The sequence below is a fragment of the Curcuma longa genome, chromosome 4 (genome assembly GCF_044706935.1).
Source record: "Curcuma longa cultivar G26 ecotype Majalengka, Jawa Barat chromosome 4, ITB_CL_G26_1.1, whole genome shotgun sequence".
In the NCBI taxonomy this organism is placed as follows: Eukaryota; Viridiplantae; Streptophyta; class Magnoliopsida; order Zingiberales; family Zingiberaceae; genus Curcuma; species Curcuma longa.
Window position 1 is genome coordinate 12,613,519 of NC_133864.1, and position 17,488 is coordinate 12,631,006.

Consider the following 17,488-nt stretch of genomic DNA (forward strand, 5'->3'; position numbering starts at 1 on the left):
CTAGGGCCGATGCATTAAAGGTACACGTCATGGTTTCGTAAATACGTGGATTTGAACCGTGCACATGTCCTTTCGCAAGAATGGATGCACATTTAAATCTTGTGTGCGATACAACGCCATCAATCGATGCACAAGTGTGTTTTGTGTTTTCCTCTTGGAATATTGATTATAAAGTGATGTGCTTACTGATTAACTCTGACGATTAATAAAAAAATATATATAATCGAATGATTCATTTTTAAAATTAATCGATTTGAAAGCTAAATTAATTGATTGTAAAATTTAAATAACATTGTATTATAAAAAAATCAAAAATAAAAATTATTGTGTTCCGACGTCTGAATGCTGATAGATACATAAGTGATAAGATTTAACCCAAACGTGTCGATTGAGGATTAGACAAACAGTTCGGGTGTCGATATATATCACATGCTAAGATTTGACCCAAATTACACTTTAGATACCGTTATGAAAAATGTATAAAATAAATAAACTTTAATAATATTAAACTCAATTTATTAACATTAATGAACAAAAGTTGCATAGAATTTTATTAATTTATCAAAAGTCATTACTATAAATTTATATTTTGTTTCTATTTTATAATTTCAAACTATTTATAATATGTTAAAAATAATATAATAGATTAACATTTTTAAAACAACATTAATCAAACACAAACTCAATAAGATTTGTAATACAAATATATAATAAACAAACTCAATAAAAAAACAAACTTATGATTAAAGGTAGCTAAATTGTGGTAAAATACCTGTCTGTTAACTAAAGGTAGCTAAACCTGAACAGGATTGTATGAGATTTGATCTTATTTTGGCAGTTGCAGCAGTGATACCACAACACGCAAATCGGATTACAACAGAGCATAGGCACTAAAAACGCGTGGGACAAAATTAGTAGATTTACATTTGATGCTTTATTTGCATCCGAGAAAAAAATTTACAAGAGATACTGACTAAACTGGATAAATAAAAAAATGGCATACTGGGGAAACCATTGGAGAAATGATCTTCGAGATGATTACGGGCAGCTTCCTTTCTCATTAGCTGGCTTCGAAATCATAATATTAGAATCAAATCTTTGGGGCATAAGTTACAAGAGTCTGTAGCCTAAATCACAGGAGTTTGAACTGCTATGCTTTAGGCATTTAATCTAAGGCCGTGCCTCCTTAAAGCAGCTGGCACGAGTTAACAATTCCAGATCCTTGGATGGCAGTGGAAGTGAACTGGGAAGATAGTGTCGCGATGAACGAGTCCTGCATGATAAAGAAACTTCAGCACAGACAGAATTTATTTGAGCTCAAAGATTTGAGCAGAATTTGGCCCTCAATCAATCTTCAGCATGTTTACAACCATTAAGTAGTGGATTGAATGCTACATATAAAAAACTAATTGGCTAGTGACTCAAGTGCAAGTGAAAAATCTCTAGCAATCTTGCAAAGAAAGAGAACTCATCATTAAGGATTTACCTCCGTCGACCTTTTTCATTCAAGAACTCTGAGATTCGGACACTCTCTAACTTGGATATGCGACTTGAGAAGGACAAATAGTCATGGAATGCAGAACCTCTTAGGGTCATTGATAATCTTGCAGGAACTATGGGAAGCAGGACGTCCAAAAGAGAAGATTGTGTTTTCCTGCAAGCAATGATCTTAGTCAAAATATCACCAAAGGTTTTTATAAACAATGAAATATACAAAAGAGAAATGAAGAAGGTATGTAGCATCCTGGAGATATCATAAAATCATGGCAAATGAAGAAAGTTTCATAGGAGCCACTTATTCATGTTGTTTCTGATATTATGATTCCTTTTATTTGTAATTCTTAGTTCTTTCAACAATATTAATAATGTAGAGAAGAAAAAGAAACAATAGTTATTAAACTTGATAATTGAACTCTTAATTTTCCTAGTACGATCTTTGTAGACACAATTCATATATTTGAATTAAGCATATTGTTCTGGATATTGCAATTCTACTGCAAATCTAGCAGGTAAAAGCATACAGTTGTATTTAGCAATGTCCATAAATTGGGTTGCTCAAATTTCTAATTGTAGCTAAATCTGTAAATCCAAGCACTACACGAAAAAAAGGTGGCACATTGTCGAGCATGGCATATGCACATTGTCGAGCATGGAGTATTAGGAAGAAGAGAAGCCAACACATTTCAAAGCAAGTCTTCTAATAATTCACCTATTTACTTAGTTGCACATTCGCTTTCTAACTCCCAGCACCCTTTTCTTGACATTGTTAATGGAGCATTACACAAATATGTAATATTCTTATTCAGCAATAATATGGGCTAACAAGGATTCCTCAAGGAGTAAAGCTAATTTTTCCCTCTACATGGTATCAAAGTTGCTCCTTCTTGGTGTTCCTCTCCATGTTGATCTTTCATCTGAATTGACCCATCTACATGCTCTCTATGATCCTCACTACATCGTCCAAGACCAGCATTGCTCGTGGCACTTCCAACCAAGTGCTCCTCTGAGCTACAACATCCAACAAATGTTGCCCGCGGTGCCTTTGCCCATGCACTCCTCTATGCCACTCGGCCTCCACTTGCATACAACGATACTATGCGCCTTCGCCCCTGCATGAGAATCCATATTGGTTTATTGTTGCCCACACACGCTACACAAGCTCTGCCTCCACCCACCGTACATCTATTTGTGTTTGTGTGTTCGTCATCTCCTGTATATTGTCACTTCTATTTTTGCATATACCCACACACATACATCCACGTATGTTGCTTCCATCTACATGTCCATCCACACACTTGCATACCTCTAAACCTTCACATTTCCTTTCCTCCCAAAGATATCCTTCTTCAATGGATTTACCTCCACGAAAGTCATCTTGCCCACCAACTTCTAAAATCATTCTTTTGTCATTAGGGAGGAGATCCCTTCCCATAATGGTTGTCTCAATGGCTAAATAGCTGGCATCTCTCGACTTTGCAGCCTCATCATTTTTGGATCTAAGAAACTATTCCTCTAGAGGTAGTTGATCATCTGCTGACCATTTTTCTCACATGCCATCCGTCATCCAAGCCCCAATCTGACAATTCCTTGGATTGAAAATTCTTTCTCTAAGTATTTAAATGTTAGGCTCATCTTCATCATTGGTTGAGTCCCTACACATGTCACACTCCACGCATGTCTATCTCATTCTGCATGTGCCATTTCATGGACATTCCAAGACAAATTAATCCTCTTATCTCCATGTGCGACATTTCATGGACATTTTGAGATGAATTTGTCCTTTTTCTTCCATGTTTAAGATGGATCTATCCTCTTGTCTCCCATCACCTTGTGAACTTCTTGAGTTCCTTACAAGAAGTTCATTACTGAAATTATCATTGTGCTTCATCCCATGAATTTCTCAAGTCTCTCTTCCGTATTTTTAACAAGCTGATTTCTATAGTAGATTTGAATCATCTTGAGATGGTGTATTATGTATTATGTATTATGAAGTATTATAAAAATATGTAATATCTAAAAAATTTATTGTAATATTCCTATTTATCAATAATATCTATATAAAGGTAGAGGGAGTTACATAGGGATCCTTGAGAAGGAAACTAAAATTTCCCCTCAATAAACACATTAAAGGGACAACAAGAATTCGTCCAATATAAGCTAAAAAAAAAAGGTAATAGATAGAAGCTCAAATAGTAAGGAACCTAACAATTAATCAAAAGATAGCAAGTGGCAGATAAAAACAAGTTTAACAGAATAATAAGTATAGGGCAGTAAACTAGCAAAATGTTCTAATTGGCAGCATTCTGAAATAGTTAAGAATATTTTTAAGTGTGATCAGTATGTAGTCAATAACATTTTCTAGATTATATTCTATCTAATTTCTCTTGTACCTCTTTGTTTCTCATTGATCATGCAATTTTCCAAATGAATTAGAGAGAATGTTAGTAAAAAAAAGGTGTCCTGCTAATACCATAATTGATATCTTCCTTATAGTATGTTTATAGTTGTGACTGCATATTTCGAAGGTTAAGGAATTTCACTCTTTTAAAACATATTTTTTCTGAATCAAATGTGTGAACTTATTACTCTTCTAATAATATCATATTTAACCTGAAGGCTAATGCTTAATAACTTCATCATCTTGTAATAACAATTTGAGATTGGCCACATGCATTTGATTCCTACAGTAAGTTCTTAACATGTTATTAAAGGAAAAAGAATGCGAAGGCAAAAGTATATCTAGCTTCAACACAGATGGTTGAGATGTGCCTAATGGGGCCACAGGTCTCATGTTTGAACATTGCATGCCCTTTATTTCAAAAAGGAAAAAAAATGACACAGCCAATATGAAAGCTTCGTTCTATGAAGATATAGAACCAATAGGCAAAAGAGATTGTTAATCGTTCAAGATCCAGAGAATGATCAAACCTTGTTGAAATGTCATGTATTGTTTCCTTTATATGCAGACCTCCATAAGAAGAATCCTGCCTGTTAGTGCCTTCCAAGGCAAGCAGCTTCCCAAGTGCCATAGCATTGGTGCTGGAAACCAGCATCTCCTGCATTAGAGTCTCTGTTTGTATTGACCCCATATCTTGGCATGCATTGTCACAATTTTTCAAGAAATGGCATAGGCCGTGTTGAGAGTATGTGGATCCCATCTTATATTGTTCATCATACCACGAGAAATCATCTGGCTCAGTGGCAAGTGTTAATGAAGGATCCAGAACATCCTAAACAATATGATTAAATCTTTAGACCAATTTTTGCATGAGGAAAAAGAAACTTAAAGCTACAAAGAGATGAAAGATCATAAACTTACAGTTATAACAGGGTAACAGCCACTGAACATGATATCAGCATCTGCAATTAAGTCAGTTAATCCAGAAGTGATGTTGAGTATTAAGGACCCTCTTTGGTTTTCTCCTACATATTTTTTCAGTTCTTCACGTTGGTTGTGCAGTTTTTGCCATGTTTCTTGAACTGAAACAGTGCCTGGAGAATTCTGATCACATCTCTTGGGAACTGACTGAATGGAGAAATTAGCCTGGCTGCATTCATCCATAACTTGATATCCACTGCATGAAAGCTCTTGAATCCCATTATCAGAATCACCAAGCCCCTCATCGAGCTCATATAAGTTGCTGATGGGGCATAAGTTCCTGTTGGTTATGGATCGATTTAGATTATTATTTTGTTCTGGTGAAGCATGGATTGGCTGAACCAAATCACCTAGAGTACCACTTATGTTTTTAGAAGATACTACCACTGACATGGTATCGTCTCTCTTGTTGGCCTCAGAACCAGATAGAAAACAAGAATCTGGAACACATGAGACATCCTGTAATTTGAATGTGTCACAAATATGTAAAGCAGATGCTGTGTCAACACTGTTGAGAAAATACTGACATCCATTGTCTCTCTGAGACTCAGCTGGTGAATTCAGTGGACTACAAAGTTCCAGCATTGTAGTCGGTGTATCTACAAATGGATAGTCATTCAAATCAGATGGCATAATTTCTGCAGGTGGAAGTTCATCAGCACTTAAATTATCATTAGACTGAGATGACAGGATGATACGAGGCCTCTTCTTATTAGATCTTGGAAGATCAGCTCCTGCAAGTGACTCAAAAGCATCAGAGAAGTCATCAAGATCATTGCCATTAGCTGGATTTGTAGAATCTGGATCTGACGTTTTCCTCTTTAATTTTCTTTTCTTACTCTTAGTCATACCCTTGGGTACTCCCCCCACGTTAGGTGAACTAATCTTTTCTAGTGAATCAGACTCTACTGGAACTGAGTTGTCTTCTATTGAAGATAATGTTCTGCTGATCTCATCAAGTATCTTTTCTGACAATTCACACTTGAATTCCCACGGAATTGCAGTTGGTATTATCATATGTGTAGCATCAATATCAAAGTGTAGGGGACTATATGTGAGCATATTGCTTCCTGGATAGTAAAAAGAGAACTCAAAAGGCAGAAATTTGGACCATAATATACTCATGATAATATACATAAGGAGTAACAACACTTGGATCAGATTTTAAATAAGTAATGAGGAACAAAAATATCACAGAACTCAAAAAGCATCAGTAAAAGAAGCCAGACTTGCAAATATGCGCCAAACCACAAAAGAAATATGCACATTTGCCAAAAAGACTAGGCTTACGTCTGCTGCTAGCATGAGTTAAAATAAGATAGGCTAACAAATAGGATTACAACTAATCCTGTGACTGCTACTAGCCAGTTGATCTAACATCAATTAGCTTTGCTCATTTGCTATATAACAACCAACAATTTTCTTACTAAGACTTATACAGCACAGACAAATGCTACACTCTCTATCCATTGCTGAATATCTTTTCCCATGATGAATAAAAGAAGACTACATGCTGAAGAGTAACATATTTAGCATCATCATGTATATAAACTTGATCAAGAATCAGTGGAAACTATCTTCTACTTGTTTCATGTAAAAGACCAACATACCAGCTGCTTACCAATTCTAAGATTTTTTCCCTGGCACCAGAATTGTAGTGACAAGATCACCTTACGTATATCACCCAGACAAGAACTGATAAACTGCTTCTGTAAGCAGGATGAAATTTGAGCCCTCTCATTAGCACAAATCTGCACAACAATCAATATAAGCGAGATGCTCTTCTGAGACACAATATACCACATCGAAGACGAATAACATACCGTGTGCACATGTCTAAACAACTCTTCATTTGATGGAAGCTCAAAATCTAAAACCAGTTGATCTAATAGTCGGGTTAGGGCACGATTCTTGCCTGTAGGAGACAACTAGTAAGGTATAATTGCAGATAGAAATGAAAGTATATCATTAATGAGCTACAAACTCACTATTGCTTGTAAGTATTATAGGCCTCTTTGAGGTTTCTGCCATTTGGAGGATAGTACAGATAAAGCTATTAAGACCATGATCATCCTCAAAAACAGAATCCACATCCTCAAAGAGGACCAGTGACTGATTTGCCACTCTAGTCTCTTCAGTCCAAGAGCATCGACTAGGATCATTTTCTTGCATGTCCATAGGAGTAGTAAGTCCAAAATTTTCAGATTTCATGTTTCCCATAGTGCATGGTGCATCTGCAAGTACATCAAGATTTTGCTTTCTTCTTGAATTGTTATTATTGTATGAGGACCTGAATATAACAACATAAGTACTTCGAATTATCAAAAATAATACAATTACATTCATAAAGTCTACAATAATAATTTATAACATGAGTCTAAAATAATATGAATGCATCACGAATAGAACAGTCCAATATACTGTTTACTATCTATGGTATACAGCATATTTGAAATCATCTCTTGCATAGTATCACTGTCAATAATGTAACAGGCCAAATGATTCCTGTTGGATTATGCAAAGGTTAAGATAATCCTAGGGTTAGGTTCAAGGCATGTAAACAACCACGTTGCTTCAAAATATAATATTTTCCACACTCACCAAAATTAACATAGGTCTAGAGCTTTCTATACTGAAATGGTTATTTAAGACGGTGAAGGCATTAAAGCCCGACATGCTTGTCTCCAGTTGTTCCAGATAAATAGTGGATAATTGTATATATGTGTGTGTGGTTTTTTTAATTGAGAAGATCGGTGGGGCCATGATGGGGAAGAAAAGGTTATGTCATAACCACCCCATCCTGCTTATGAGGGTTGATGATGGAAAGTTAAATTCTTGCCTCCGCACACAGCATTACCATCCATACTAAATTGTGTGGTTCAATCGATAATCTTGCAAGAAAGAAGATAATACTTGCAAAGAAAAATTCTATTATTGATTTAATAAACATGACAATTAGAAGGTCTCTTGAATATGCTTTGCCATAAAATAATCATAAAATTCAATCAGATTAAATTAGATCTGTCGAAAATAATAAAATTAGAAATAAAATGAATCTATACTTTATTTCACTCCATGAATGCTAGTAATCCTATCTTCTGTTTATAATGGTCTCATTTGGTGTTGTCCACACAAGGTTCTGCAGACTTAAGCATAGACAAACAGATGTGACAAACATATACACTTCTCAATAGTGTGACAAACAGATGCAATTCTAAACACAGCCTGACCAGACAACTGTATAGGACTCACTCATATCTCTTCTCAATCTTGTGCAATTTAATCCCGCAATGCATATGGCATTCTAAAACCAACTAAACACTACACTTCATATGATGTCCATAAGTGGATCAGTGCTAAGAATCTATCCTTGCATACAAGGCCATTTATGAAAACATGCGACCTTTGAGAATTAACTATCAAGGTTCAGTCATTGGCTTTATAAATACACTGAAAAAGTTGAACATAATTATTTGGACAAAGTCAATAAGATAAGAAATACTAAATCCAAGAGCAGATAACTCACCATCTGTTAAATCCATGTGATTCCACTACCTCCTGATATTTGTTTTTCATACTTGTGCCGTTTCTCAAATCATATGCATTAACCTGTTAACAAGTATTTTATTAGAATATAATAATAATAAATACAAGCAACTAAGCATTTTTCCTATAGTATATAGATTAACTGAGTCAACATAACAGTTCTGAACTCAAATTCAAATGGGAAGAAGTAGCTAACAAGCAATTTTGCAAGGCTTAAATCTAAGTTAAATGTGCCTCACTTACCACTGGTTGGATGAAAAAAAAAAAATAGGTGCAATTCTGAGCTTTTATAGTTTATCTAACATTTTCTTGAATATGATAAGTCATAACTTATAACAAGATTTCTTCATCAATTTCTAGTTTGGCTCGAGTGTGACAACCTAAAGGTCCATGCTACACCATATCCAATGTGAAAAAGGAAAACGAAAAAACTCAGAAGGATGTAAAACAACAACATAATTCCAACTGGCAAAGTGCAACCTATTATACTCAAATTGGTAACAAAATCCCATCCATGAAGAATCTAGACATGAATGCCATCCAGGTATTTAAATATTCTGGTAATCTGGAAAACATCCTTTTAAAAGTCTCAATTAGAATAATATCAAACCATCATTTGCATGCAAAGAATTGTTAAAACATAGAGGACAAGTGAGAGAAGGTATGCAGTCTCTGAAAGGACCAAAGTTATGCTATTTAGTAAGAATAGCAGTGATACTTTAATGGCTAGGCAGGAAATTAGTTCCAGAATATAATCAAAGATATTCAGAAATCTTTGATTAAACATGCAAAGAATTAGACAAAAGCCGATACAAAAGAAAGTCCTGCAAATGACAGTCTGGTCACAGGTCAGCTTTATATTTACAAATCTTTGATTATATGAACAGAAGGGGACAAGAGGCAAAGCAAAAGAAATAGCCTTGCAAGAGGGAATCTGGTCACAGGCCAACTTGCTTCTAAATCAAACTAGTCAGAATGACTTTTCATTAGCTAAAAAGCAACTGTATTTTCCAATGGGTGGTAACCAAAAGTTTGGAACATCCAAAGAGCAGTTCAATTTGCACTCTGAATACCCTGCAGGGAACATAGATTGATAGCTGAGTTTGTCCCAAAACCAGATATTTTGTTGGCATATTGGAATAAGCAGAAGAGAAATTTTATTCATGTAAGAACGATATACTATTTTTGAGAAACTTTTGGGGGAAAAAAACTAGATGATACAGCTATTCGTATCATGAACTGTAAGGAGCAATTCAGTTTTAAAGTAGATGCAATAATTTTTTTAAAAAGGATTATACTATTATCTTCACACAATTTCAAAATAAAATTCAAATCCCGACAACAATCAAATTCCAGAGTAGCATTCTACATTTTATTAAAAGAATATTAGAAGTGGCAATAGATGAAGAAAAACCATTTTGAATCTTATTCTAAAATAATTCTATAGAATAGTTGAATGCATAACAATTCCATTAATAGAATGAATATAAATTTAGGATTACCTCAATGATTTCAAAGCCTGCCTCTTTTGCACAGGCATGTATGGCAGCAGATTTTCCACTCTGCAATAAACACAGATGTCAGTTTCAAATCAATTCACTAGTGTTAGAAGTAATTAGAAGTTGATCCATGAGAACAGGAAACTACCACAAAGAATTCAAATACCAGTTAGACATATTGAGTCAAGGAAATGGTTTGATATTAACAGCTACACAATACTGGTCTAGTGGTTAATATTAGCCAAGGAAAGTTGTTGCATAGGATACGTGACAGTTAGCATTAGAGTGTAAAGCTTCAAAAAGAGTTATCTTTTTACGGTATAGCCAACAAAGTAGAGGTTGGGGCAGATGAAAGGTTGTGATTTGGTAATTGGCATTGCTCAACATTGCACCTAGGCAATTGGGCCTAAGATTATAGGTGGAATTAGGGAATGCAAAGACAAAAGGTAAAAATGGTGAGGCAAGAGGCATCACTGAAATGCAGAACTAGAACCCAAGTGTGCTCAAGGAGATGCAATGGTCCATAGAGACAGCTATTTGCAGCAGCGATGATTGACAGCTGCCATGTTTGAGACGGTAATACTATGGGGAGAGTGAGTGAGGACAATTTTAGAGGGGATGCCTAAGGATCTGTCCGATGATGACAATCATGGAATGTGGATGAGAAGAGTAGGAGAAGATATCAATATTCTGGCAGGAAGGAGAATATGGAAACAATAAAATTCTCACACAAGATGGATGGGTTAGGGGATATTGCATCCTTGAAAGGGATAGTTGCGAAAACCTACAAGGAACCCCACTCCTATACCAAGTTCAGAGGATAAATATTGAATTGTTATCCGAATGAAATTACCTCTAGGCCTAAATAATTATTTGAAAAAAAACAGCCTATCATTCCTAACAATACCACTAATTGATCAAATTATATCCTAGTGTTCATGACAAAATTTATCAAAATAAGCAAACAATTTAATCAGGACAAGTACTGACCCCCACTGGTCCAGTTACCAAAAGCACACTTTTGAGACAAGGACCATCTTCTTGATCCTCCATATCAGACTCAATATTATATAATCTATCGTCATCGTTCTCAACAACACATTGCTCCTCAAGTTGGCACTTCTTGTCACTTTTTTGACCTTTATCATGCCAAGACTTGAGCCATTCAGCGAGCTGACTAACTGAATGAGAGTTTCCACAAACCTGCAAAAGCAATCTGATAAATATTAACCTTTCAATCTAAGATAGTCATAGAATATGTTGATTTATCTACGATTAAATGGCAGATGGTTTTACTATTTGGTGGAATATAATTACAACAGCAGTCAGTAGTCACAACATATTAGTGTGGCATCACCAACCTCCATCCATACAAAGAAACTAAAGAAGCTAACAAAGATAATTGTGCCTTCATAGGGCACAACCGTAGGTGCCTACACCATGGAGAAAGCAAACATAAATATTTCTTACCTCTGAGGCATTTTCGGGCTGGTATTTGGCTGTCCAGAGGCTGTGCTCAGACCAATCGTTAGATCTTCTGTAGTATGATAAAACCCTATAGTTACAAAGGAATTCAAATGAAAATTAATGACAAGTTCAAAGTACAAAAGGATGCAAATACAGATGTTTTGAGAAATGGTGTAATGGCTGCAGTATCAGCATACGAGTATCATAAACATTCGCATGTCTTACCTTTCTTCATCCAATCCATTCTGAGAACAGTTCTCTAAGCTTCCACATCTTGGTGGCAATGACAAGTTGTTTAAATGAAGCTGCAAAAGACTTGGTTGAATGATTAAAAAAGGAGAAAATTGAAGACTTTAATAATGAATTATATTGTATCCCGTATGTAAAAGCACACAAACTAATTTACCTTTGAATAGGGTGACTGGCGCTGTGTTTGGAATTGGCCATTGGATATTGTAGATGTAGTTGTGGTTGAGTTAATGTCTATTGAATTTGATAGAGAAGTATGCCTCCCCTCAAGGAAAACAGGATCAAGCTTCAAAGGCTCAACCAATCTTCCACAATCTTCTTCCATTGGACAGCAACTTAGACCAAAGGCTTGCTCCATAAAACTCCAATTACTCCAATCTAATGAAATATCTTCAACCTAAATCCAAAAACAAGAGCAATACAATATGCAGACAGATCATAAGAAAGATACACTCAATAAATTGACAGTACTAACCTGCACCTACCTGTGAGTCAAGTATATGAAAAGTAGGATAGATATTAGCATCATCACTGGCATATCTAGAGCAGCGCCCACCCTTGTCTGTCAATCTGTTGGTTTCTTTTCTACAAGTGAAAAATGGATGCATCTGCTTTCCTGCAGATAATTGCATATTTTCCTGTTGAAAAAAAAAATTGAAACTGTGATCATTTCCCAGAAAAATAAAATAAGTTAGCTTATAAGGTTATCTTGCCTTTCTGAGCAGGCACAATTACGGATTGCTAAATAGAAGACAGGAGAAAACATAATGCTCAAAGAAACACTAAAACCAAATCCACGAACTCCAAAGCCATGTGATCCAGCAGGAAAACACAAAGATTCTAACTAAAAAACTTGAAAGCTCAATTTTCTAAGCAATGTAAACACCAGAGTATGATTACACAGAAAATAAATACAGAAAAAGTGTGCAAGGCCTACATAATAGGTAAAGTTCAAAAAAAAAGATCAAATATAAAAATATGGTAATTCTGCCTCTTAGACTAAAAATTTTTAGGTTATTTGAATAAACTTGCTCCTTCAAATCTAGTTGTAGCCACAAACAAATTGTTGAGTTTGGGATGCACATGTTTATCTTTTTGCTCAATAAACAGAACTCCAATTTAATGCTCGAAGTCAGGACAATTTAAGAATTCAAAGGACAAATATCTCCAGTGTATAAAAATGATTAAATTATTCAGTGTATAAGAATGAGTGAAATGAGATGGATGCATTGAACTGTTATGGGTTATGGATGACTGAATGTGAGTAGCCTGCGATGTAACTTAACTATTTGCCTAATCATGTAACTAACATAAAGACCAATATGAGTTAATGATCTATTTTAATTAATTTCTATATTCTAAAATAATTTCATTTGAAATGGCTAGTAATCAGCTTGTTCAAAGTTAAAATGCTCATTCTGTAGATCAAGGTGCAGAAATCCAACAAGGTGAACTGAGCTAAGGTAAAAACACATGTTCAGTGCCAGAAAATAAAAGAGGGTAATATTACGTAAAAATAAATAACCACCTCATGTGCTAGTTTTGCTTCTAGCTGTAGATTGCATGCAGACCTTTCTACATTCTGGCAAACAATATCTAAATCCTTCACAATGTCAGATTTACCAGCAGCATCATTCTTCTTTGCCTTTTTGCAGCTGCCATTACCTTCAAATTCATTGTTCATGTCAATATTTATTACACTAAAAGAGTTCATTTCTTGTAATTTGCAACATATCCTAATACCATACAAAACTCTACAAGCAAATATCAGCGAATATATGATGGGAGAAACCATCAGCCAAATCCAGAATCCTACTGGAGAAACATTATATAGCAGACAAGTATTATTGTATATTTTCTGAAAACAGTGAAAAATAAAAATTAAAGGTCGAATACAAACATTCACTTTCCAAAATTCCTTGTAAAAGAATAGGCATAGCCCTCACTATTATTTGTTGAACATTAACTTCAGATGGACAGTGTTAAGTACATTCTGTCACGTTAGTAATCATCTTGGGCTCCCCGTCGACACTCTATTTAGTGTTAGTTATATAAGGGTCAAGGGAAGTGATGATGCCATAATTGCAATTAGGTTTAATATGTATGGAGTAGATCCACTATGCACCAAGGTATTAGAATGGTTATAATGGACTTATTTTTATCAGGCATACCTCAAGTAAAGAATCAGATCAAGTTTGTAAGAGTATTTTTCTTTTAATAAAAAGGATTTGTGGTGACAGGGACCCCTGTATCGCATTAATCAAATAGTGAACAACAATTGAGGCAATAGGCATAATGAGACTGTAGGTTACATGAATGTCCATAGTACACACTCAGCTACATGAGACAACAAATTAAGTCATCATGAAATTTTGTAACCAATTTCAAGTAGTCTGCAAGAAATCTTTTGGGAACTTATCCAGAGAAGCAGCAGCCTCCTCCAACCTTCCAACAGCTCAAGTCTCGACTCTAGCTCACTGGAAGATTGCTAAACACTCAGTTCTCTAAACTACCACAATCCAAGCTTGAGATATAGTGCTAAACAAGCAAATCTCAGTCCTGTGCAGGGACTCTCATAAGAGTTGGTATATAGTTGTATTAAAGCAACAATAACAAACAAGGCTAATCATGAATCTTTTCCTTTTTTTCCCTTATTCTCCTTTATCCTCTTCTGAGAATATTTATATTCACTTCTCTTAACAAATACAATGAGAGCTTGCATTCTTTTCTTAGCCTAACCAATATTAATTACTCTGACCTGTGGATTCATCATCAATCATGTCTCTTCTAACATTGGCAACAGAGTCATTATGGTTAATCCACATTTCACAGATCCTTTTGGAGATTGGCTACAATTCCTCAAAAAGCTATATCAAGATTATTTAATCTTTTTGGAAGACCAAGGAAGATGTACTTGTCAGAAGAGGGCATTCTCTGACATCCTCCTTTATTGCAAGTTCCTTCCTCCCACTTATTGCTATTGTTCCCTATTGGAACCATTTTTATCCCAAAGAAAATACTCTTTCATAATGTCATTGCGAGACACACTCTCTAAAAATACACACCATACCCCCATGCTTACAGTCAGCAATATTAAATACAACTCAATAGAACAATACAAACTAACTCTACCAGATATATAAATAACATCACCTTCTTACAGCAGAATTAAAATTTAATATATGAAATATAATTTTACAAATTGAACATATGAAATATTTGATGTAAATATCATTAATACAATTATAAAAAAAAGTCACTAAAAACAAGAGCTTTTGAATTCTTATATGGCCATTGTGATGATCTAAGGTTGAAATAAACAAATTATAAGAATATGTTATGACCCTTTGTGTTTATGGATCAAAGTATTAGACAATTAGAATACTAATCGTACAAAAATTAATGTAATTAAGAGAGAGTGCTAAGATGACTGTGTGGAATCGCTAGAAAAGATAAAATACAAATATGATTATCTAGAATAATCAGGTGTAGCACTAGCTTCAATCGATGATAACATGAGAGAAAAAGGATGACATGAAAATCATCATAGGTGACAAATAGTTTGACAAATTGTTGATTAAAGTTGAAGGTGTAAAAGATAAGAAATACCAACCAATACAATAAAGAGTGATTAAATTGCACCAAATATTACTAGTGATATAATCTTATATAAAATTTAATAAACAGATTCAATAAAGGCAGACTAAGAACTTCCTGATGCACTTCAAACACAATAATAAACACTTTTCAAACCAAATTTGGAATATAATACAAATACAATGTTAACTAGCATACTTGACGGCATAATACAATTGACAATACATACATGTCGACTTACCAGGTGATTTAGAAAGCCCTGTGCTTCGTGCTCTGGTAGATGGAGACTGCCAGTGAACATTAGAAAAATGTTACAATGTGCAATGTAAACAAAGCAGAAATAATAGTGGCGCTCAATTTTGGTAGGGATTACCGCGTGTTGAAAGAAAGTACCAATTTCATTGGCGAAGAGAAATAATATTGAGGCCAGAGGAAGCGAGACAAGAAATACAATGCATTAAAAAAACACAGCTCTGAACCTAAAACGTCGATCTGCAGCAAGTCACCTTTTTGGGAGTCTTGGTATTCCGTTTTCTACCTGTGCCCTCGCCCTTGCGGATTTCTGCCCTCGCATCCGCAGGTGGAGAGCCAGCATTTTCCTTAGGTCGACCCCAAGAGAGCTTCGTTTGCACGCATCTTCGAATCCGCTTCCCCTCGGGGGGCGACGGCGTGACCATGAACTCGTCCAAGGATTTCCCCATCCTATTGCTGATGCGATCGGTGATTTCGAGCTCCAAACCAACTACGGAACGGATAGAGAACAGTAGGGCTGGGGAAGGAGGAGGGGCTGGGGAAGGAGGAGGAGACGGCTGTAGATTTTGGGCAAGTGAGAAGAATTCCCGCTTTTAAGAATATCGGCCGCCAGGCTTGCAATCACGCCGATGGTCCCGATCTGGACGAACCACCATATATCACGTGACTCGCACGTTATAAAGACCAGGTCTATGCAACAGATATTGATGCGAGGATTTCGATTTTCATATCCGCAACTGAAATTCTAATTTAATAATTACAGTTGCTTAAAGTTACTAGTCTGTATATTAGTTAGAGCAATTTTATTTATCTTTGGAAAAATCTCAAAACACACTTTCTACTTTTTTAATTTCCAAACCATCCTCTGTTACCGCCTAACGTATCCCGATTATCTCTCCTTGATCCAGCAAATAAGAGATGGGCAATAATTCTGTTAAATCAAATAAGAGATGAGCAATAATTCTATTAAATCGATCAAATTTAAAAATTTAATTTAATTATTTTAAAATTTTAATTATTTTTTAAAAAATCAATTAATTTAATTTGATTTTAATTGTAAAAATTTTTATTTAATTAAATCGAATAAACTGAATTAATTAAAATAAAAAATTTAATTTATAAATTCGGTAAATAAATTTATAAATCCCTAACTAATTGATAACTTTTTTATAATATTTAAAAATTTTAATTATTTCAGTTAATTTGGTCGAAAACTAAATTAATCGATATTTAATCGGTTCGCTTTGTTCAATTTTTATTTAAAAATTCGGTAGGTTCGATTAGTTAAAAAAAATCAATTCGATTCAATTTTGAGTAATTCGGTTTAGTCCAATTTTAACCTAATACTCAGCCCTACTAAAAATAAGAGGAAATTTTAAATAGCTCTCCTATATTTTAGGAATTTCTACAATGGGCCTCCAGCATTGGATTGCTTCACCGCCCATCATCTTTGAATCCATTGAGGGGGCATTTGATTGAGGATTATTTTTGATAACCTTAATTATCTGTGCAAGATTATCAATAATAACTTTGTTTGATTTATGTTATTAACAATTCTTGAGCAATACAGTATTACTACCACGTCAGCAAAATGAGTTATAACTCTAAAATTTGATTACCTTGACATGGTAAGATTTTTCATGATTCTGAGGTTAACAATAAATTTATCCCAAAATACCTTTCAATATTTACCCTTTCAAACAAAAATATCCTTACGGGTGTATCAAATATCAAACCGACCTAATTCATTTTAGTCTACTCCCAAATCGTGTCATTTGCAAATTATAATTCCAAAACCCTAACAACTCCCCTCTCACATCTGTTCGACCCTCATCAATGCTTTGTAAATTGCATGGTTCCAAAATCCTACTCCCTTTTCACATTTGTTCTCCCTTCACCAACGTCGATTGTGGGAGCTTGTGTACGCGGCCAAGCAAGCGAGCATGAGGAGCTTCTATAATTTGGATGAGAGATTTGTTTGTTTGATTCTTTCAAAACA

The 17,488-nt window shown here is 34.9% G+C and overlaps 1 protein-coding gene across 1 annotated transcript; it reads right to left on the reverse strand.

Annotated features, from left to right (window-relative positions):
• Positions 1 to 794: 794 nt before the first annotated feature.
• LOC141826182 (uncharacterized) lies at positions 795 to 16,063 on the reverse strand. Its single transcript, XM_074713428.1, has 17 exons — positions 15,744 to 16,063; positions 15,479 to 15,524; positions 13,169 to 13,305; positions 12,126 to 12,278; positions 11,798 to 12,037; positions 11,617 to 11,696; positions 11,395 to 11,479; positions 10,915 to 11,127; positions 9,928 to 9,987; positions 8,406 to 8,488; positions 6,868 to 7,169; positions 6,703 to 6,794; positions 6,501 to 6,630; positions 4,820 to 5,949; positions 4,429 to 4,730; positions 1,487 to 1,654; positions 795 to 1,273 (listed from the first exon to the last, which is right to left on the reverse strand). Exons 1-17 carry the CDS (start codon positions 15,936 to 15,938, stop codon positions 1,171 to 1,173), a joined length of 3,519 nt encoding a protein of 1,172 aa, XP_074569529.1. The 5' UTR covers positions 15,939 to 16,063; the 3' UTR covers positions 795 to 1,170.
• Positions 16,064 to 17,488: the final 1,425 nt, after the last annotated feature.